Raw genomic sequence first — 22,660 nt, 5'->3', positions numbered from 1 at the left:
ATCGGTCGGTCTCTGCTAGAGCCACTCCGTCCGTCGGTCTACACCCACGGCGTGGACGGCAAATTCCACGGGCAACATGCGTGGCTGCACGCAGGGCATTGCGCGAGAACAAGCCAAGTGACACAGCGTTTCGGTGCTGTATGCCATGTATCTATGTGGCTTGGGGTGGTTCGTCAAATTGACTACGACACTGTTTCTCTTCCACGCCAGAGGGCTTGTAACGGCGAGGACCACCATGTTTACCAACTGGACTCACCAGATGTTGGGAGACCGGAGCTACGCGCAAGTCATACTGTTACTCGTAACATCTTTAGTACTTTTTATTGGCGTTTCCCTGACCCGATCACGCGAACGATTGTCACGATCAGGAATATTCGATGCCAATGGCGAGCCCATATTCGAACTGACAAAGGACGCGCGAGTGGACAAATTCATTTACCCGTGAGTCAAACAGAGCGATCATTCGACATTTGCGCCATCCTCTGAACACACTTCTACAGCTCTGCTCTTTCTCAGCAAGGCCGAGACCATGCAGGGGACAAACCATTTCTCATCCGGAATGGAAAGCGCAGAGAACTGGTCATCACACGACCGGACCATATACGAGATTTCTATCGAGGGGACACCAGTGGTACGTATCGAGTCTGTGGGTCTAATTATACCTAGGTAGCATCCGCTTACCAAGTCTCGCAGCGCATCCGAAACCAGTCAACTTGAACATGGGACAATACTTTGGCCAGTAGGTTCCTCAAAGCCCACGCCGATGACCACTCTGATAACGGTCTTGCTAGAATCTTAGGTGATGCCGTAGGCGCAAAGGACGGAGAGCGATGGAAAGTCGTGCGAAAGTACTTCGATCCCTTCTTCTCCTTCCAGGCGAGCCGTCAGGTATTACAAAGCCTTCATACCGGTGTTGCAGAATGGTGTGAGGAGCTTCCCCGGCACACTGTTGCCCCTAGTCACTCGCACGAAAAATTCCATTGTGATATCAAGAAGCTCTGTCGGTTTCTGCCATTCAGACTCATGGCGGCATATCTGTATGGGGAAGTGTTTGATAGTAAAGTCCGGCCGCGCAGCTCTTTAATCAGCCTCGTTGCTCTTCTGACGAGCCTTAGGCGTATTCCGAATTGCTTGATCTGAATGTCCTGCACGAGGTCATCCTTCACGACGTTATCCTCTCTACCAAGCTGGCATCGAAATGGGGCTGGCTTGACACTGCCGCTCGCAGGCGTGCTCAAGAGTACAACCGTCGCTGGGAGACGTTCAATATGCACATGATTCATCGAGCGAGAGTTGTAAGTAATAGCTAGCAACCACGAATCGCGTATACTCAGAGTACTGAAAAGACACGATTTGCAGGCAAATCTTGGCAGTCCAGCAGAGCAAATTTACCACGGAACAGAATCCACACCCGCGATGAAGAAGACAGAGGTACACTGCATCCTGTTTGTTGGGTTCTACGAGATCGCTGACACTGCTTTGCCCGGGGCAGTTTCTCCACACTATGGACGAGATCTTGTTCGCCAATATAGATGTCAGTGCGGCGGTCCTGCACACTATGCTCCAGAGACTGGCATCGAACACTTCCATTCAGGAGGCACTTCGTCACGAGATACGCTCACAAGCGCTAGACTCCGAGGACGGGGCCGTGATAGATTACATCGCTGGCCAGAGCTCTCTCTTACATCGTGTAGTAATGGAAAGCATGCGGTTCAGTCCTGCCTTTGGTACGTCAAAATCTCTTTCTTTTTTTCAAACTCTTGCCATCCTGTATATGATGACTTTGAATTATTAACTTTCCCGCCCAACGGACACAGCCTTCTCCTTACCCGAATGTACTGCTGTCCCGAAAGTAATCGGAGGCTTCCGCGTGCCAGCCCACACGTCAGTCATCATTGACGCAGGCCGATTAAACTCGGATACGAAGACTTGGGGCCCGTCAGCGGATGAATTCCAACCTCAGCGATTCGAGACCATTTCCCCGCTCAAGTGTCGCTATGAAATGATGCGATTTGGAGTGGGCGCCAACAGCGGGCGTTGCTTGGGTAAGCATTTTGCCGATGCAATCTTCAAGCTGGCGGCGGTGTGTATGGTGCAGCAGTATGAGATTCGGCCGGGGGAGTCTGATGGTATGGCGGGACAGGAGCAGTTGGAATTGGTGCGTTTGGCTCGTATTGGTAGATGCAGATTGTAGAGAGTGGGGGGAGGAGGATAGATTGGAGATTACTAGCCTGATCGTATAGGGCGAGGAGACGCTCGAGCCTGATTTGGTTTTTTTCAAACGAAACGAGACAATTAGATTCGTGGCGGGAAAGAGCGCGCTATTGGCACATGCATGCGTATACAGTTTCCGTTGCTACTTGACATCCACCTTATCTGACTTTCTTGCTCTCTCTCTCTCTCTCTCTTTCTCTCTCTCACCTGCAAGCGAACGCCGACTCATCATCACGAAACAACGCCACCTTGACGCCCGTCTTATTCGAAGGTCCCACACGCATCACACCGACATAAGGCGCTGGATCTCGAGCCTCAATTCGCCGAAACTGCTGCATAATCCTCGCCAGCATATAACTCGCCTCAACGGTAACCAGCATCTGCGCAGGACAGCGACGAGGCCCGCCACCGAAGGGAACAAAGGTCCAATAAGGTCGCAGACCGTCCCATCGATCGGGATTGAAATCCTCGGCATCCTCGCCCCAGATGTCCGGGTCGCGGTGCAGGACGTTTTTGTTCACTTGGACTACATCGCCTTTGCGGACGTGGATCGGGGATTTGCCGTCTCGTCCCCCGCCACAGGGCAGAATGGTGTCGTTGATGCATTTACGCACTTGAGTGACCCCGTTGGGGTGGAGGCGATGTGCTATTTCACGTGATGAGTAGTCAGATATTGGGCCATTTCCATGCATGAGGTAAATAATATATTACCAACATCCACGAAAGGGGGAGATATGCACTTACTTTCCATCATTACCGCGTTGAGGTATTTCATGCTCCGCAGCGCTTCAAAGGACAATTCGGCATCGCCGTGCGCCAAGACCTCTGCCCGACATCGAGCGTAGATGTCGGGCCGTCGAGCCAGATTCCAGAGGATGTGGCTAATGAAGATGGACGTTGTGTCGTTGTTCGGCACAAAGATCAGGCAGAGTTGCGACCGCAGCGCCTCCTTGTCCCGCAGCTGGCCGGCCATGGACCACAGGAGATCGGTCCGCTCGGCCCGCTCGGCCACCGCCGTCTCCCCCCGGGACCGCTTGTCCTCGTTCTCCCTCTCCTTCTCTTCCTTTTCTTCCAACTCCCGCCAAGTGCGGTCGAGATGGCGATTGAGAAAATCGTGTACGACGGCGACGGCATCCAGCCAGGACTGGTGTCGGAACAGGAAGAGATACTTGTACCACTGCAGGCGGAGCCGCAGCCCGCGCAACACGTCGACCATAGCCCAGCATAGCGACGCCCGCTCCGGGTGCTCCAGACTGCCAATCGACTCGCCAAACAGGAACTCGGTCGTCGTGTCCAGGAACCATAGCTGTACAAGCTGCTGAATGTCAAATGTCTCGCCGTCCGCCGGGAAGCGTGCGAATAGGCGGTCCACGTGACCCGACAGTCGCCCCGTGTTCTTGAAGCCCTCTGCGACGAAAAAGGGCTTGATCAGGGTGCGGCTGAACTCCCACTCCTTGCCATCGACCGTGTTGACGCCCTTGTCTGCGAAGGGATGTGTGGCTTTGTTGTTGCGTCTCATGGGTCCTACGGCAAAGTCCCGCCAGTTGGTGGCGGACATGCATTTCATGTTCTCCGGCTCGATCGTCCATATGAACCGTGACCAGAGGAAGTTCACCACAAACGTCTTTGGAAGCCCTCGGTGCACCTGGTTGAGCCAGACCAAGAAATAGTCGTACTTGAGCGACTTTGCCATGCCGAGCACAATGTCTAGGCCGAAGATCCGGTCGATGTGAGGATATCGAGGAATGTCGCCACAGCCCATGGCGCGCTTGAATCGAATGTGGCTAATTTGTTGACTGACCCAGCGTAGGACTGTCACAGCGACAATACCCGCAAGGCCAGCATAGACAACGTGCTGCAACAGAGACATACTGAAGTCGTGCGATACGAGGAGCGGCAGCGGACTGACGACGAGTAGCGGTCCCAGTGTCGAGGTGCTCCTTCAGTGTCCAAGTAGGCGCACTCGAATTACGCTGCCACATATGGGCAACGGAGGTGCTGAGGCCGTAAAGGAACAGTATGCCGAGCGGGACCGATGAATTCCGACGCTAGGTTGATACACCGCCCCGACGCACGCTGTCGACGACGGCGATCCTCAGCCTCATAGCCGCAATCCAGCGAGAGACGCATGGAAGCCCACCATCCTGCCGCACATGTCCATGGAGGTTGAGGTTACAGAGACTGTGCGCATCCGCGTATGTAGCTGTTTGACCTGCGTGGACATCCCTCGAACACGCTGTATACTGAGAAACAATGTCACAGCCTATAGCCATAGTCGGAACAGCTTGTCGATTCCCAGGTGGTGCCTCCTCCCCTTCCAAGCTATGGGAGCTGCTGTCCCAACCATTCGACGTGTTGACCAACCCGCCCCCTGAGAGGCTCAATCTCTCCCGATTTTACCACGAAAATGGAGAACATCATGGAAGTACCGACGTCCAAGGGCGTGCATATTTCCTGTCTGAAGACATTCGGCTCTTTGACGCTGCCTTCTTCAGAATCAACCCCAAGGAGGCCGAGGGCATGGATCCTCAACAGCGGATCCTGCTTGAAACAGTCTACGAAGCTTTGGAGGCGGCCGGCTACCCTCTGGAGGCTGTCAGTGGCACGAGAACATCAGTCCACGTGGGAGTAATGAACGCCGACTATACCGATATCCAGTCCCGCGATCCCGAAACAATGGCATCGCATCACGCTACTGGCACGACACGAAGCATGCTCTCCAATCGAATATCGTACTTCTTCAACTTCAAAGGGCCTTCCGTCACAGTGGATACCGCCTGTTCTAGCTCTCTTGTTGCCCTGCACCAGGCAGTCCAGGGTCTGCGCTCTGGTGATGCCACTGTTGCAGTAGCTGCAGGGGCAAATCTCATTTTGGATCCAGCAATGTTTATTGCTGAGTCCAGCTTACACATGCTCTCCCCCGATTCTCAGTCCAGAATGTGGGACAAGTCTGCGAATGGGTATGCTCGAGGAGAAGGCTTCGCAGCAGTGATTCTGAAGCCCCTCGATCGGGCTATTGCAGACGGTGACCCTATCGAGGGCGTTCTGCGCGAGATCTGTGTCAACTCCGATGGTCGCTCGGAGAAAGGCATCACGAATCCCAACTCTCTCGCACAAACGGCACTGATTCGAGAGACGTATCGCAGAGCTGGGTTGGACATCACTGAGGACAGATGCCAATATTTTGAATGCCACGGTACTGGTACCCTAGCAGGAGATCCTGTAGAGGCACGAGCAATTCGAGATGCCTTTTTTCCTATATCACAAGAACCTCGAGAGTCTCCGCGTATACCTATGTACGTGGGATCCATCAAAACAGTGATTGGCCATCTCGAGGGTTGTGCAGGATTGGCGGCCGTTCTCAAGGCATTGGGTGCCATCAAACACCGGACCATCCCCCCAAACCTCCACTTCCACGAGCTCAATCCCGATCTATTACCCTTCTGTCAGAATTTGGAGGTCGTCACCGAGGCTCTACCTTGGCCAGAACCAATCAAGCCTACATCACCCCTACGTGTAAGCGTCAACAGCTTTGGATTTGGTGGGACGAATGCACACGCGATCATCGAAGAATATCATCCTACTGAAGAAGACACTCGCTCGAGGATGCCGCACAATGAGCAAGCGGTCTTCATTGGACCTCTGGTTGTCTCGGCTCAGTCGGAGAAATCCCTCGTATCATCAGTTGCGACTCTGGTCGAGCACATACGCAGTCACCCAGACATGGATCTGGAAGAAGTTGCCTGGACTTTGCAGTCACGGCGCTCTGTGCTGGAGCACAAAGCATTCTTCTCCGGCTCCACCAGAGATCGACTACTGCATTTTATGGACCGATTTGTAGCCGAGTCCGGCGGGAGCAGTGTGATCGTACCGCAGAAAAGACCAAACACCGAGGAGCCGGGCATTCTGGGCGTTTTCACGGGCCAGGGCGCGCAATGGGCATCTATGGGGAGAGGTCTTGCCCTGAGATCAAGTGCTTTTCGCCAATGTATCAAACAATGCGAGGAGACATTGAATGCTCTACAGGATCCACCGGCTTGGTCTTTGTACGAGGAGATGATGGCAGAAGAGTCAGCATCCAGAGTCGCCGAGGCTGCAATTTCTCAGCCTCTGTGCACAGCCATACAGATCGGGCTCGTGGAGCTGCTCTGGAAAGCGAATATCGCACTGAATGCCGTGGTCGGACACTCCTCTGGCGAGATTGCAGCTGCCTATGCTGCAGGTGTAATCAATCAATCTGCTGCTATGCAAATCGCTTACTATCGCGGGTTCCATGCGAAACTGGCTGCTGGAGCGCAAGGACAGTCTGGCAAGATGATGGCTGTGGGCATGTCATATGGAGAGGCATTGGACTTTTGCTCCAGCTCTCCTTTCCACGGCCGTATTGCAGTTGCGGCAAGTAATTCACCTTCGAGCGTCACGCTGTCTGGAGACAAGGATGCCATTGAAGAAGCCAAGTCCCGTCTTGACGACGAGAAAATCTTTGCACGAGTTTTGCACACTGACACAGCGTATCATTCGCATCACATGGCACCGTGCAGTATGCCCTACCTTGCGTCCTTGGTGGCGTGCAACATTGAGGTTTCGGAGCCAAGATCGGATTGCACTTGGATCTCGAGTGTGTACGGCGAAGTATACGCCAGCGAGTTTTCCCGTCTGAAGGATCAATATTGGGTGGACAATATGCAGAACCCAGTCATGTTCTCACAAGCTATCGAGACCTCGATTTGGAACGGGGGCCCCTTTGACCTTTGTCTCGAAATCGGCCCTCATCCTACCCTGAAGGGACCCGCTGAGCAAACGTTCAAGGCTGCTCTGGGTGTTGCGCCAGCCTATGCGGGTGTAATGCGGCGCGGTGACGATGAAGTCGAGGCTCTATCAGGCGCCCTGGGATTCTTGTGGTCGCAGCTTGGGCCAGAGCACGTGAGTTTCGACGACTATCGCGCTGCGTTCGATCTCTTCACTCCGTTGTCTGTGCCGAGCCTGCCGAGTTACTCCTGGGACCACCAGCAACCATTTTGGAGGGAATCTCGCATCTCGCGGCGTTATCGGCTCGGACAAGATTCATTTCACGAGCTTCTGGGGCGTCGAGCACCAGATGACTCGGACGACAGCCCGCGATGGAGGAATATTCTCCGAAATGGAGAGATCGCGTGGTTGAAGCAACATGTCTTCCAAGGCCAAATTCTTTTTCCTGGAGCTGGATTTGTCGTCATGGCCCTCGAAGCTGCCCGACAGCTGGCAGGTGACCGCACCGTTGCGCTCTTCGTTTTGGAGGACATTGTTCTATCACGAGCCATTGTGATCCCTCCGGGATCAATGGGTGTAGAAGTCATTTTCAGCTGCGATATGACGGAGCAATCCAGCAGCAAAGAGATTCTGGCGGCCAATTTTGCGATTTCATTTTGCTCCGAAGAGACCTCCCACCTCGGATTGACAAGAGCATGTCACGGTCGGATGAGGGTCCATTTGGGACAGCCATCGTGCAACGTGCTTCCTGCGAGGTCGGCTCAAGCGTCCAGTATGGTGCACGTGGACACTGGCAGGTTCTATACCTCCATGGCGAAGGTCGGCTTGGACTACCGCGGACTGTTCAGTGGAATGCGGAGTGCCACCAGAGCGCTTGATATTGCAACTATCTCTGCCTCGTGGAATCAGTCACACGTAGGTCGGGAGTACATGATCCATCCTGGCGTCCTCGACGTCGCTTTCCAAGCGTTATATGTGGCATTCTCCTCTCCTGCGAGTGGTCATATCTGGGCCCCTTATTTACCAGTCCACATATCAAAGTTTTCGTTGTCCCCAGCAGCGTTGCGAGCTTCCCCAGACACGGTAGATCTTGACATGGATGCTTTTGTGGAGACGGCGACGTCCACTCTCCTGGCGGGTGATATCAGCGTGTACCAGACCGGTGGACAAGATGCCCTCGTGCAGGTTGAGGGGATTGCTATGCAAGCCGTGTCGGAGCCTGCACCAGAGAATGACAAAGTCATGTTCTCTAGCACCGTATGGACCCAAGACATCACCTCGGGACCATCTGAACTAGCTCAAGAGCCAGACGATGATGCTCTTGTTCAAGCTCTGGACCGAGTCTCTCTCTACTACTGGCATAAGCTAATTCGGGAACTAAGTGAAGACGATATCTTGCGCTGCAATTGGTATCATAGACATATGCTCAAGGTTGCGAATAAGGCGGTCCAAGCCACCAGGAATCAACAACATCCCATCACCAAGAGCGAATGGCTTCTGGACTCGGAAGAGACAATTACAGAAGTTATCGAGCGTTACCAAAACCGAGCAGACATGAGACTGATCTGCGCTGTCGGTGAGAATCTCGAAGATGTGTTGACGAAAGACAAGCACGTCTTGGAGGTAATGCTCCAGGATGACCTGTTGAACCGTTTCTACCTGGAAGGCTATGGCTTCGCAACCATCAACAGAGCTCTTTCTGGTACAGTTCAGCAGATCGTGACCAAGTTCCCTCATGCCAAAATACTGGAGATTGGCGCAGGCACCGGAGGCACCACTCGCAGCATCTTGGACGCCATCGGGCAGAAATACAGCACGTACACCTATACAGATATCTCGCCCGGCTTCTTCTCCAAGGCAGCTGAAACCTTTTCTGACTCCAGCGATAAAATGGAATTCAAGGTTCTCGATATCGAGAACGACGTTGCCGGACAGGGCTTTGAACGTGGAGAATATGATATTGTCATCGCTGCAAATGTCCTGCATGCAACGCGATGTCTCCAGGAGACCATGTGTAATGTACGCTCGCTCCTCAAACCCGGTGGCTATCTCGTCATGATGGAAATCACTGGACTGGAAGTCCTCAGGACACAATTCATTATGGGTGCTCTACCTGGCTGGTGGTATGGTGCTGCAGAGGGCCGCGATACGTCGCCAGCCATCTCAGAGCTCGCATGGCACGAGCTGTTACGCGATGCGAATTTCTCTGGCGTAGACCATATTCTGCACGATATGCAGGATACACCACGGCATTCGTTCTCTCTCATCCTCTCCCAGGCCACCGATGCGACTATTGATATGATCCGGGAGCCACTACTCGGATTGCAGAGAGTGGAAATACCACCAAATCTTGTGGTCGTTGGAGGAAAGAATCTGGCTGGAGTACGCATTGTGGGCGAGATTCAAAAGATCTTGTCTCCTTGGAAGAGCTGTATTACTATTCTCAAAGACGTGGATGAATTTGTTCAATCTCCACCACCGCTGCAAAGCTGCGTGCTTGTGCTGCAAGAGCTGGAGAAGCCATTGTTTGACAGTAACATCACAGAGACTCGGCTTCAGGCGCTTCAGACACTGTTTGGTACCGCTAAAATGATTCTTTGGACGACGAGCGGGAGGTTCTCAGCCTCTCCTGCGTCCAATATGGTTGTTGGCATGGGAAGATCTCTTGCCACTGAGATTCCCGATCTCGTCCTGCAATACCTGGACCTTGACAGTAATCATCGCACGCCCGCTGGAGATGCAAGAAACATTGTCAATGCTTTCTTTCGCCTCTATTTCACCACATTCTCTCATCACTCAACCGACAGTGATCGACTGTGGACAGTGGAACCTGAAATTCGAATGATCGGCGACGAAGTCTGGTTGTCTCGCGTGCAGCCCCATAGGAATCTCAATGATGTGTATAATGCTGAGAGACGTTGTATTACACACCAAGTTGCGCCGCGCAGGGACTGCGTTGAACTCATATCGGGCGCAGGTGGACTCGAATTACAATTGATGCCTCCTGGCTTGCCAGAGACACAGTCAACCGACACGGTCCGAGTGCAAGTCGAATATACTGTGCTTCTCGTTGCATCGGCTACGCAGTCTGTCTATCTGGTATACGGTGTCATGGCCGAATCCGAACAAATGGTTTTGGCGCTCAGCCAGCATAACGCTTCCCTGTTGCATATCTCCAAGCACAAGCTTGTCACTCTTGACCAAGACGCAGCCATGGTAGCCACCACGCAACTTTTTGCTATCGGGATCCAATTCATGAGTCTCGTGCTGCAAGACTGGGTGCCATCAAATGGCAGCATCATGTTTCACGAGATCCCTCAGGCCCTTGCCGTAGCCATGGCTTCTAATAGCGAAAAGGCAATGCATGGCTGGGTCTTTACCACTTGCGATGATCAGCGTCCTGTCGACCTTTACACTCGATTACATCCGGCTTCGACGCGCCGTCAACTGAAGAAATCACTCCCTGCTAACACGACCGGCATGATAAGCTTCTCAGACAGACCAGATCTCAATATCGTCTCTCTCATGTCCCCGAACTGCGAGCACCTGACAGTGGACGGATTTGCGGCATTATTGAACAGCGAAAATCACATCAGACATCTCCAGACAGCTGTCAAGTCGGCTCCAGCATCTTCAGGAGCCCGCGATTCAGGAGACTTACATATCATACGAGCGGATGATATTGGAGCTGCTTCCATGAAAGCGATGTCCCTCTGCACAATCACAGATTGGACTGATGCGAGATCTCTGAGTGTCCGTATGTCTGGATTGTGCACGGCGAACATGTTTTCTTCTTCCTATACCTATCTATTGGTCGGAATGACTGGAGAGATTGGACTGTCACTGAGCCGATTCATGGTCACCAACGGAGCGCGGCACATAGTCCTAGCGAGCCGAAATCCAAACGTGAGTCCTGCATGGCTTGACAATATGCGTCAAGAAGCAGGTGTCAACGTTCAGGTCGTCCAGATGGACGTGGCCAGCAAAGGCTCGGTAGAATGTGCACTTGACAAAGTCCGCAGCTCGATGCCCCGAATTGCTGGCGTGTGTAATGGCAGCATGGTTCTGTCTGATAAATTATTCCTGGATATGGATGTGCAGAGCCTGGAGACCTGCTTACGTCCCAAAGTGGACGGCTCTCGCATCCTCGATGAAGCACTCGGGAGAGAGGAGCCTCTTCAATTCTTCATTCTCTTGTCTTCACTCGCGAGTATCATTGGAAACGGCGGGCAGTCCAATTACCATGCCGCGAATATGTTCATGTCCAGTTTTGCAGCCGGACGTCGTGAAAAGGGGCTGGCGGCCTCGACGTTGCACATCGGTCTGGTCACGGATATCGGATATGTTGCTCGAGCCGGAGTCATGATGGAGGAGCGCCTCCGCAAATTATTCTTTATGCCGTTATCGGAATCCGATTTGCATCATGCATTCGCTCAAGCCGTTCGGGCTGGAGAGCCAGATTCCGGCCAAGAAGCAGATATCATCATCGGGCTGGAATCCTTCACCAAATCGGAAACTGCAACTGTACGACCTCCATGGGAGCGCAATCCTCAATTTTCGCATTTTGTCCATTTCGATACTACCCCCAAACAGCATTCCTTGGTCGATTTTGGGCAGGTCAACACGAAGCAGAGACTAGATGCAGCTGACACGGACGCGACGAGGTTATCCATTATCGAGGAGTGCTTCTCCCGAAAACTGGAGATGATGATGCAGCTTCGGCCTTGCAGCGTCAATGTCAATGTGCCACTCATCGATCTGGGCTGCGATTCACTACTAGCTATTGAGATCCGAGGCTGGTTCTTGAAGGAGCTTCAGGTCGACTTGCCGGTGTTGAAAGTGCTTTCAGGGGATACCATTTCCGAGTTGTGCAGCGAAGCAACGAAGCGATATCTGGCATCGAAACTCGTCTCCGTGGACAAGCCGGCTTCTTCTGCCGAGGCTAGCTCAGGCGATAGCAGTCATGGCGATGAGGTAGACTCGAGCTCCAGCGGCGAGGGACAAGCACGCGATGACAGCAAATGTGGTTCGACACGGGCGACATCTGATACAGACATCTCCCGCCCCTCAAGTCCCCCTGATACGCCTGCCTCCAAGCCTGAGCCGTTGGCAGATCCGGCTCCCGACCCCGACCGAGTTCAATCCTCTGCGCCGCTTTCGAAGCAGTGTCATGCATCGCACGCCCAGTCCCGTCTGTGGTTCTTGTCTCAGTATCTGAGTGATCGAACCACGTACAATGTGACGGTCGCCTATGAAATCCGCGGGCGAGTGAACCTCGAGCAATTGCGCCTTGCTCTCATTCAGGTTTTCAACAGACATGGCTCGCTGCGAACACGCTTCTTCTCTGACGAGCATGATACACTCATGCAAGGTGTCCTTGCTGCATTCGCTTGGGAGCCTCAGATGATCATGAGCGGGACTGATGACATGGCTCGCGACGAGTTTGAGAGGATGAAGACCACCGTCTGGGACCTTTCGAATGGACGCACATTTGGTGCTACTGTTATTAGTATGGATTCTACTCGCACGATGCTCATTTTTGGTTATCATCATATTGTTCTGGATGGAGTCAGTTGGCATATTTTCCTTCGAGACCTCGACCATGCATATCAATCCAAGCGGTTGCCACTCTGTCTGGATTACTGCGATTATTCGGAAGAGATGCTACGCTCGAGCCGCGTGGGAGCGTATGACGAAGATATTGCTTTTTGGCGGCTGCAGCACAGTCGACTCCCAGACGTTATGCCTCTGCTGCCGACGGCGTGTGTTGCAGAGCGACAAGCTCTGCACCACTATGACAGCCACATTACTAGCTACAGGCTCGACGTCGATGCGTGTCGAAAGATCAAGCAAGCAAGTATGAGGCTCCGAGCCACTTCGTTCCACTTTCACTTGGCTGTCATCCAGACCATTCTAGCACGGTCTCTCGACCGCAGTGATCTATGCATCGGAATTGCAGACGCCAACAGGACAGACGACCGTTATTCCAACACTGTGGGCTTCTTTCTCAACTTACTACCCGCCAGATTTGACGTGCAAAAGGACCACTCCTTTGGGGAACTGGTTCGCAAGACATCAAAGACTGTTTTCGCAGCGCTCTCTCATTCCAGTGTACCATTCGATCTCATCTTGGATGCTCTCAAAGTGCCACGGTCGCCGAAGCATAATCCCCTCTTTCAGGTCGCTGTCAATTACCGCATGGGAGATGTGATGCAGCGAGATCTCGGTGATTGCAGCCTACTATTCAGCTCCGCTCAAGATGCGAGAAATCCATATGACTTCAGCTTTAACATCACGGAGCAATCTGATGGCACATCCCTGCTCGAGGTGATGGCGCAAAAGCAGCTCTACTCTAGCACCGCATCGCAATCACTCTTGGACACATACGTTGACCTTCTAGATCAGGTTTCATCAGATTCTAGTATCCTCGTTAAGGAATGCTCCATCGTACGACAGTCAGCTGTATCGAGAGCGCTGGAGCTAGGGAGAGGACCGCGAATGCAGTTCGATTGGCCGGCGACGCTTTCTCTACGATTCGATGACATGGCTGTCCAGCACGCCGATGACCCTGCTGTGATTGATGGTGGAGCTGGTACAAATATCAGCTATGCGGACCTGAAGATCCGAGTGGACTTGCTCGCCACGGCCATCCTGGAGTCCGGTGCGCCGCCAGGGACGCGAGTGGCCGTCTTGTGCCGACCATCGCAGGCGGTCATCGTGTCGATGCTCGCAGTGCTCCAAAGCAGAATGGTGTACGTGCCTCTCGATCCAATTCTGCCGCAAGCACGGCATAGTGTAATGGTTCAGGATTGTCATGCAGGTCTTCTCCTGTTCCACAGTGACACTGCTGAGGATGCCGACACGCTTTTCGAGAATTCGACATTCTTGTACAATGCTATTAACGTCGAGACAATGACCACCAGGACAGTCGCCTCTGTACATCCACCGCGAGTCTCGGATCATGTGTCGGGCTTTCTACTGTACACTAGCGGATCCACGGGCAAGCCTAAGGGGATTTTGCTGTCACAGGAGAACTTTCGGAACCATATCGCAATCAAGACACACGAGCTGGATATCGGGAGAGAGATCGTCCTGCAGCAGAGCTCGTTGGGCTTTGACATGGCTATCGTTCAGACTTTATGTGCACTCGCCAACGGCGGGACTGTCGTCGTCGCTCCCGCCCATATTCGCGGAGACCCTGTAGAGTTGTCCAAGCTGATGTTGGCGCACAGTGTCTCATTCATCATTGCTACTCCCTCGGAGTATCTGATGATGCTGCATTATGGGCGTGAGTTCTGGGAGCAATGTGTCTGCTTACGGCATATTTGCATGGGAGGCGAGCCTGTGCAACAAGAGCTTCTACGAGAACTGCAAGCATTGCCGCAGGCGTCGACGCTACAAGTGACGAACTGTTATGGGCCCACAGAGATTACGGCAGCAGCTACTTTCAGTTCAGTTTCTTTGGCATCAATTGAAATGGATTCGACTCGTGGACAGAGCTTGGTGGGCAAGGTACTCCCCAATTACTCGGTATATATCATGGACCAGACCGGAGTTGCACTTCCCACAGGTATGACGGGTGAAATATGCATCGGTGGCGGTGGTGTCGCTCTCGGATATTCGGGAGAAGCAGAATCTCATCAAACACAATTTCTGCCGGATCCTTATGCGTCGGAACACGATCGGGCCCAAGGATGGACACTCATGTATCGCACGGGGGACAAGGGCTGGTTATCAGATGAGGGCAATCTCTATCTGGTTGGGCGAATCGATGGCGACAACCAGGTCAAATTGCACGGCCAGAGAATCGAGCTGGATGAAGTGGCGACTCAGCTCCGGCGACAGGCTGAGGGCAAATTTGCTGAGATCATCGTCTCCGTCCGTGGAGATCCCGCGTTCTTGGTGGCACATGTGGTCTTTGCATCTGGTATGAGCATGACGTCCATGGATCTGGCTGAGCTGGCTCGAAATTTGCCTCTTCCTCGATATATGATTCCGGCTGCCATCATACCGGTGAACCACCTCCCGATGACAGTAAACGGAAAAGTCGATCGCAAGGCCATTGAGAGATTGCCATTACCGAACGTGGACGAGGGAAAGCTAGAGACTGAGGAAGAAGAAGAAGAAGAAGAAGAAGAAGAAGAAGAAGAAGAAGAAGAAGAAGAAGAAAAAGAAGAAGAAGCGCGGCGTCCATTGACGCCCCTCGAAGCCAGTTTGAGGCTCATCTGGCACGAAGCGTTGCCACAAGGCTGCCCAAATGATGCCCATGCGGATTTCTTCATGCATGGCGGCAATTCGATTCTCCTTGCGAAATTGCAAGCACGCATCAAACAGTCTACCCACATTCATGTACCCATCGTGGATCTCTATTCCTCGAGCACTCTCTGCAGCATGGCGACTCGAATCGGCGCGGGCAAGCAGGAGGATCTCTCTCAATCTCCAGCAATCGATTGGGTGTCTGAAACAGCGACTCCACCAGGTCTACTCGCGTTGAATAACGGACATGGCATCGATCGCATGCGTAATGAGGCTGGTCAAGGTAGTCTGCGGGTGCTGTTAACAGGAGCGACGAGCTTCGTCGGAAAAGCGCTCTTGAAGGCATTATTGGCACATCCTCGCGTCACTATGGTGCATTGCATTGCTGTGCCAAAAGAGGAAGAAGAAGAAGAAGAAGAAGAACAAAAGAAGCTCATCCTTCTTTCATCCACAATCAAAATCTACACCGGAAGCCTGCTTCAACCCAACCTCGGCCTGTCGCAAACCGAATACACACATTTGCAAGAAAACATCAACATCATCATCCACGCGGGTGCAATGGGTCATTGCCTCAACAACTACTCTTCCCTCCGCATACCCAATCTAGCTTCTACACGTTTCCTCGCCACACTGGCCGTTTCTGCTTCTGCTTCTGCAAATTCCCACCGCCAAATCCCCTTCCACTACATCTCCTCCAACCGAGTCACTCTACTTTCCGGCTCGACCACTTCTCCCCCCGTCTCCCTCGCCGGCCAATTTCCCCCGACAGCAGCAGCAGCAGAAGGAGGGTTCACAGCTTCCAAATGGGCCAGTGAACGTCTCTTGGAGAATTTTTCGCACGATATTGGTCTCTCGGTGGTGATTCATCGCGCGTGCGCTCCGGTTGGAAAGGAAGCACCGAGTGAAGATGCTTTGAATGCATTGTTGAAGTTTTCGAGAATGATGCGTGCGGTTCCGCGGTGGGAGAATTTTGAAGGGTATTTTGATTTTAAGGATGTGCATGATATTGCGGAGGATATTGTTTTTGCGGTGATGAGGGATGGGGAGGGAGGGGGAGGAGAAGGAGAAGAAGAAAAAGAAACTGGAAAGAAACAGGAATCCTCCTACCCACGCCTACTCCCACTCCTCCGATTCGTCCATCATTCCAGTGGTATTCGAATCCCCATCTCAGACCTCCCTGGGCACTTACAGCAACAGGAGGAACATCTACAACAACAACAACAACAACTACAACAACAACAGCAGCAGCAGAAAAACCAAAACCAAAACCACATCCTCACCTCTCCTCCATACGAACAACTTCCCGTCGAAGAATGGATTGAACGGGCACTGAAGGCGGGAATTGATCCTCGAATTGCTTCGTATTTGGATGCTGTTGTGAGGAGGAGAGAGGTGGTTCGGTTTCCGTTCTTGGGGGCGTGAGTATGTGAGTGAGAGAGAGAGGGGGAAGAGAAGAAGGGAGAAGAATGAATGAATAAATAAACCTGTGAATAGGAGAAAGAGAAAGATGAACATGAACATGAAGAAGAAGAAGAAGTGTGATCTGTAGGAATGGAGGGTGTATACTCCATCCGTATGCACGTGCTAGCATTCCATCCGGATAGTGCTTCCTATAACCTGTATAGCTCTGGGTCTGAGGACGAATCACAGGTCGACACGTTTTTTTCTTGTAAGGCCCTTCTATTCCATCTTCTATATGCAAGAGAATACTGTAGACATTGTATCCATGTATTTGATCCCTTCAGCAGCTCGTATTGATCAAGATTCTCTCCCAAGGTACCTGATTTTTCCTTTCCTTCTCCTGCTTGTACAGCATTCTTTGCCGCTCGCTGTACTGCTTACATAATTATTCGTCTTCTTCGACCTAGGTACTTCTCAGTCTCTCAGAAGGCAGCAGACTACTACTGACCTTCGCTTATACATGCCGCCGCTCTATGCCTTCCAGGACCGTGTCAATTCTACCCGGCAATGACATTACAGGGATTAGCAGGAACGTCTTCAATATATAAATGTCCCTATTATGTTACTTTTTTGGCCAAGTTGCTTGCAAGCAACGAACGAAGTCAAGCTGGTATCAGCGTATCTGGTTGAAAAGAGTGAGTTTCGTTGAAACGATATCAAAAGCAGACCGGAGAGAGCGGTGATGAATTGGAAAATTCTTCCTGATAGAGAAAGGAAAGTCCTTTGCAGATGCAGAGCAGTAAGACGGCTCTTTTGGGGAAAAACAAGTCAGCATCAGCTATCTCAAGGATCAAGGTATGATATTTCTTTTTTTGACTTTTGACATGTCGAAAGTCAGTCGGACCGTGAGTCGAGTCTTCACTATGGAACTCATCGGGGACAATGGGGAGCAGCAATAATGAGCAGTTGCACCGTTGCACACTGCACAGTCACAGTCACAGTCTGTGGCACGGTGCTTCTTGCATGAAGAGTTCTTTTTCCTGGTCTGACGATATGCAGGCTATCCCGCCGTTGTCTAGCCTGGGTCTGGCCTGGTCTGGCCTGGTCAAGCTGATCGGAATACGGCTGATCCAGGTCCGGAGCGGGTACAGGGCAGTTATTGGACAGGGCAGACTGCAGTACAGCTACTACAGTACAGCACCAGTGTACAGACAGTACAGGATGTGAAGGTTGAAGCTTGTCTGGGCTAATAATACATCTTCAGGACAAAAATGGCATCAGCGGCCGTCCTGGTCAGAAGCTTGATACCAGTTGCCGCGCTAGTCGCCGACGACTGCAGTCTGAAGTGAATGAATATAAGAATCCGCAAGTGCATGGACGTGGAGGATTTGGAAGAGGAAAAGGAGGAGGGGGAGGAGTGGTAGGTAGTGAGGTGGTTGTTGTTGTTGTGAAGAAGAAGAAGAAGAAGACGAAGAGAAAGAGAATGAAGGGGACAAATGGAAGCTGACGTGTCTGCCAAGAGGTGGAATAACTGCCTGAGGCACATCACGTCAAGTGTCACGACAGCTTCTGCTGCGATCGGATCAGCCATCAGGCCAGAAATGATTCTCCCCGAATCTCCCGCCATGTTGGATCGCATCTATATCTGTACATATGTACCTAGAACTCAGCTATCATCATCATCATCGCCATCGCCATCACCAGATGCGGTGTGATGGGCATGGCATGTCCTTCCGAGCCTGCCTATGAGAAAGCCCGTTCTGCCAGTGAGGATATTCATTCTCTCTCATGTGATGCCAAGCAGAGCCATCCTCATCGCGAGCCCATCCGAGTCGTTGCTGAGAGAAAGAGTTTGAGATGGAGAATGCCGAAAGCCAGCTTCAAGAAGGGTGAGAGGGTGAGAGAGGATGAGACGGAAAATGTGAGAGAGAAAGCAGTCTTCCCGTCGCGCTCGTTGGCTGTCTCTCCCCTGCCCCTTTCTGCACCCCTTGTCACAATGTCACCTTGTCTTGAGGCTAGAGGCTGGCGACAGGCAAACATCACCATGGCCTACCCTGGCCACTGCTGAACTCTGCACGCTGACCTCTCGAAAAAGCATTCCTTCGTTGGGACTTTCCACACACTCCACCCCACTGGCCATCACCATCCGCCCACTCCCATTTCAAACTATTGGCCAGGAATGGCAGCACGTACCACGCAAATCGTCGACTGACTGCCCGACCACGACTCCCAATTTACCTGTACAAGTGTACATATGACAAGCTCGTCTCTCCGCTGCCTCGCCGCATATGTACTTTCAGCGACCATGGACCCGAATTCGCGGATCCAGGAAGATGGATAGAGATGCCACCACTACCACTACCAGCAGGCAACATCGTCGACGCATCTCATCCCAACCTTCTGATGAAGCCTTTCCTCTCTCTGCCGGCCTGAGTCCTTATGAGGAAGCTTTTACTGCACCCCATCGTTCGTTGAATGCTGCCTCCACCGTCACCATCACCACCACTACTTCTAATACCACTATGGGCACTTCCTCTCCTCCACTTCCTCAATTTGGACAGGAATCTACCCCACGAGACGGCTGCAACCCATCCCCTTTGCAACCACCTCTCCCGCCGCCGGCAAGAAGCCTGGACGCAGTGATGCCTGGCCTCAAGCACTCTACCAACTTCGACTCGCCCTTGCGGCAGCAGCAGCAGCAGCAGCAGCAACCCACCTCGGGCGTCCGTGTGCATGAGAAGCATGCTCGCAAAGATAGTGTCCAGAGCAGTCCAGCCGATGGCAAGAAACCGAGTATTGGCGCCTTTGTCCGACAGATCACGAGGACTTCCTCTATTGGCGCAGACCTAGGAATCACTGAACCCGAAGGCGCACCCACCTGGCTACCCACCTGGCTCCGTCCATCTCCCCTCGCCGGTGTGGTCGCTCTCCTCATTGTCATTTGCTGCACGCTGGCCTCCCTCGGCATTCTCGTAGGCTCCAACGGTAAGCACGTCGACGATTGGACATGGTCGCCCAGTGTGTTCCTTGCCATCTCTTCTGCCGCCATCGGCAAATCACTACAGTTTGCACTCCTTCAGGCACTACCCATCGCATGGTGGTACCGTGCATATCGCGGATCGACCATTGATAGCTTACAACGGTACGTACGGAGCTTTCCCATGGGCGTCGTATGGCCACACTAACGGCTTTCCAAAAAGTCACTGGGAGTCTGGTCAAGGCATATGTCGCGCCATTCTCAATGCGAGACATGAGCCCATCTTGGCCATGGCCATGATCGCCGGAGTGCTGGTCGTGGCCGATGGCCCCTTCCTCCAAAAAGCCTCCTCCGTCAAGTCGGAATTTCAAAACACGACGGTGACGCTCAACTTTCCCGTTGCGCCCGAGCTGCCCACCGGCTTCTCGGGCATCTTTAGTGAAAATGGATTGGAGACGAGTATGTGTATTTTGATGATGCTCCTCATCCTCCTCCCACCGGATTCGCATAGCTGACTGTGAGTGACCTAGCCGATGCAATCACCCCCGCTCTGGACGGCTTCACCCTCAACACGACTCTCGTCGCCAACGTGACGGGCTGCAATGGCGCCTGCCGAGCGACTATCCGGGCGCCGGGCGTCACCATCAGCAACTGCACTTCACGCACCTGGGACCTCACGCCCAAAGAGCTCCAGCACAACCGGAGTGCTACCTGGGGATCAGGCGTTGCGAATGGAGTGGCGCCCATGCCACTGTTTAACATCCAGCTCGCCGATAACCTGCACTCTTCTCCTGACGAACCGCCCTACGTGGGGCCGGAGGAAGTCATCCTGCAGACGGGCATTGCAAACTTCTCCGACTGCACTGGATCATATGTGGAACGGCATTGTGCGCTCGTGGCGGCGATACTGGAACACGACGTCATGGTGCAAGAACACAACGTGATCCGTTTCCTACGACCACCGAGCGAAGGGAAAGTCGTGGCCATGGCCAACAACACGTACGTCAACAGCTCGGCCGCGTTGCCCCTCAATCTCACCATTTCCGGTCTGGGCGCCTTCCTGGCGGGCCACGTCTTTGCCAATGCCACCATGGAGCCTGCGGATGATGCGCGGGAGACGGGCTCGGAGATCATGCCCGGGCGACACTCGTTTAACAATGTGGTGGATAGCTTCACCATCAGCTCGAACCTGTGCCTGAGTCAATTTGCGGATCCGACCACGGCCGTGTTGGACCAATTCAATAATCTCATGTTTCGAGCGGCCATTGAGGCGGCGAAATCGACGACGAACTACGACCACACCTCCCCGCAGCTGGATCCGGGCCTGGCGCTATCACAGAGCGTCAGCGCCGCGCAGACACGGCGGGTCAACGTGTTTGCATCCGACCTCCGATGGTGGTCGGGCGCTGCCCTCCTCGAGCTTCTCGCCGTGGTGGCCATCCTCCCCGTCTTCTGGGGCTACTGGAGACTCGGTCTGAGAGTGACCATGAGTCCATTTGAAATCGCCAAGGCGTTTGAGGCGCCTCTCTTGAAGGAGGTCGGGTCTGCATCGGGGAGCCGAGGCGTGGTCAAAGGGATGGGAGATGTCAAAGTCAAGTTTGGAACGGCTGACGAGCAATATGAACGATCGGGCGATGATACTGGTGCGGATGAGGAAGAGAAAGGGTGTACGACTGGGACGCTGATTATTGGTGAAGCTGATGATGTTACGACGCCCAGGACAGGAACGCAGTTTATGTAGTAACGGCATATGAGGACAGCAATAGACGTATGTAGTATTAGTATAGCAGCAAGGTAGATAGCGGTCGAGATGTTGGCCGCCAGATAGGTTTCTATGTAGCAGGTATAGGTAATTGTTCATTATTAATGCAGGATGTCTGGAGGAGGACTAGACCGTTGACATGGGAGCGAGGATATTTTCGACTTGTAGTTTCATACCTACAGTACCTAGTGATGGACAGGCAAGTAGGAGATATTTCGAGGTATTTCGAGGGGTAGAAGTCTAAGGTAGAGGTGTAGAAGAGATGCTGCTGCTGTTATTATTATCACTGCAATACGACGTACCTAGGTAGGGGTAGGGTGAGGGGGGTGAGGTCTTTCGGCTCAACCTCGGGCCCGGCAAACATGCATGCCAAGCGCCGATCCAGCTGTCGTCACGCGTACCTACCTCTGGTTAGTGACGGGAAGCAGCGACTGATGAACGATTACCTGTACCTGACCTAGGCTATTACTGACCTGACTACACACTTGTCAACTACAACACTCTTACCTCAGGTACTACTACTGCTTACTGACAATCTACCACCTCCACCACCACCACCACGCACCCACCCCACCCCAGCCACTGTCACTGCCACCGCCAAAGAAAGAAAGAAACCAAACCCAAAAATGAACACAGTCGCCTCCAAACGCCTCTTCCAAGAATACAAATCCCTCACCATCGACCCCCCAGAGGGCATCACCGCCGGCCCCATCAACGAAGATGACCTATTTGTCTGGGAAGCCATCATTCAAGGTCCCGAAGGCACTCCCTTTGAAGGAGGAGTATTTCCCGCCGAATTACGTTTCCCCAAAGATTATCCCTTGATGCCTCCCACGATGAGATTTTTGGGAGGAGGCATTTGGCATCCTAATGGTATGTCTTCTCTTTTTCTGGGAGGGGGGTGTGTGTCTGTTTTCTGACAGAGAGATATTTTTATTATTAGTCTACCCCAATGGCGTCGTCTGCATTTCCATTTTACACGCACCGGGAGATGATCCGAATCATTACGAACATGCTTCGGAACGCTGGAGTCCGATTCAGAGTGTGGAGAAGATTTTAATTTCCGTCATGAGTATGATTGCTGAGCCGAATGATGAGAGTCCGGCGAATATTGATGCCGCGAAAATGTGGAGGGAGCAGAGAGAGGAATTTGAAAAGAGGGTGAGGAGGGATGTGAGGGCGAGTTTGGGCTTGTGATGGGAGGGAGTGGATAGATTTGGGGAGATGGGTGGGGGATGGGGGAGGGGAGGGGAGATGGATGAATGGGACAAAGAAAGAAAAAAAAAGGAAAAAAAAAAAAA

At 52.7% G+C, this 22,660-nt stretch overlaps 6 protein-coding genes across 6 annotated transcripts in view; 5 read left to right on the top strand and 1 right to left on the bottom strand.

The window, feature by feature from the left end:
• Window positions 1-4: 4 nt before the first annotated feature.
• On the top strand, window positions 5-2,289 carry SEPMUDRAFT_126492 (cytochrome P450). The gene is made up of 8 exons (XM_016902074.1): window positions 5-441; window positions 501-631; window positions 694-739; window positions 792-1,062; window positions 1,116-1,295; window positions 1,360-1,431; window positions 1,493-1,727; window positions 1,818-2,289. The coding sequence occupies exons 1-8, from the start codon at window positions 236-238 to the stop codon at window positions 2,192-2,194; spliced, it is 1,518 nt and encodes a 505-aa protein (XP_016760309.1). The 5' UTR covers window positions 5-235; the 3' UTR covers window positions 2,195-2,289.
• Window positions 2,290-2,337: 48 nt separating this feature from the next.
• SEPMUDRAFT_87793 (cytochrome P450 monooxygenase) lies at window positions 2,338-4,129 on the bottom strand. The gene is made up of 2 exons (XM_016910454.1): window positions 2,959-4,129; window positions 2,338-2,860 (listed from the first exon to the last, which is right to left on the bottom strand). Exons 1-2 carry the CDS (start codon window positions 4,082-4,084, stop codon window positions 2,418-2,420), a joined length of 1,569 nt encoding a protein of 522 aa, XP_016760308.1. The 5' UTR covers window positions 4,085-4,129; the 3' UTR covers window positions 2,338-2,417.
• A 238-nt stretch (window positions 4,130-4,367) lies between these two features.
• SEPMUDRAFT_164461 (hybrid PKS-NRPS) lies at window positions 4,368-16,641 on the top strand (the record flags this gene model as incomplete). Its single annotated transcript, XM_016908116.1, has 2 exons — window positions 4,368-4,409; window positions 4,477-16,641. 2 exons carry the CDS (start codon window positions 4,368-4,370, stop codon window positions 16,639-16,641), a joined length of 12,207 nt encoding a protein of 4,068 aa, XP_016760307.1.
• Window positions 16,642-17,673: 1,032 nt separating this feature from the next.
• Window positions 17,674-18,688, top strand: SEPMUDRAFT_108968 (uncharacterized protein; the record flags this gene model as incomplete). The annotated part of the gene is made up of 3 exons (XM_016900757.1): window positions 17,674-17,754; window positions 17,885-18,040; window positions 18,284-18,688. 3 exons carry the CDS (start codon window positions 17,674-17,676, stop codon window positions 18,686-18,688), a joined length of 642 nt encoding a protein of 213 aa, XP_016760306.1.
• A 105-nt stretch (window positions 18,689-18,793) lies between these two features.
• Window positions 18,794-21,380, top strand: SEPMUDRAFT_157008 (uncharacterized protein). The gene is made up of 3 exons (XM_016907715.1): window positions 18,794-19,762; window positions 19,821-20,056; window positions 20,128-21,380. Exons 1-3 carry the CDS (start codon window positions 18,909-18,911, stop codon window positions 21,336-21,338), a joined length of 2,301 nt encoding a protein of 766 aa, XP_016760305.1. The 5' UTR covers window positions 18,794-18,908; the 3' UTR covers window positions 21,339-21,380.
• A 592-nt stretch (window positions 21,381-21,972) lies between these two features.
• SEPMUDRAFT_149925 (ubiquitin conjugating enzyme) overlaps window positions 21,973-22,660 on the top strand; it is a 1,267-nt gene continuing 579 nt past the window's right edge. The window contains exons 1-2 of the mRNA XM_016905859.1: window positions 21,973-22,232; window positions 22,303-22,637. Of these exons, the coding sequence (XP_016760304.1) occupies window positions 21,986-22,232; window positions 22,303-22,556 (501 nt within the window). The 5' untranslated portion in view covers window positions 21,973-21,985 and the 3' untranslated portion in view covers window positions 22,557-22,637. The remainder of the gene's footprint in view (window positions 22,233-22,302; window positions 22,638-22,660) is intronic.

Source organism: Sphaerulina musiva (genome assembly GCF_000320565.1).
Source record: "Sphaerulina musiva SO2202 unplaced genomic scaffold SEPMUscaffold_6, whole genome shotgun sequence".
NCBI lineage: Eukaryota > Fungi > Ascomycota > Dothideomycetes > Mycosphaerellales > Mycosphaerellaceae > Sphaerulina > Sphaerulina musiva.
The sequence above is the reverse complement of the archived record's forward strand: the minus strand, read 5'-3'. Positions and strand labels throughout refer to the sequence as shown.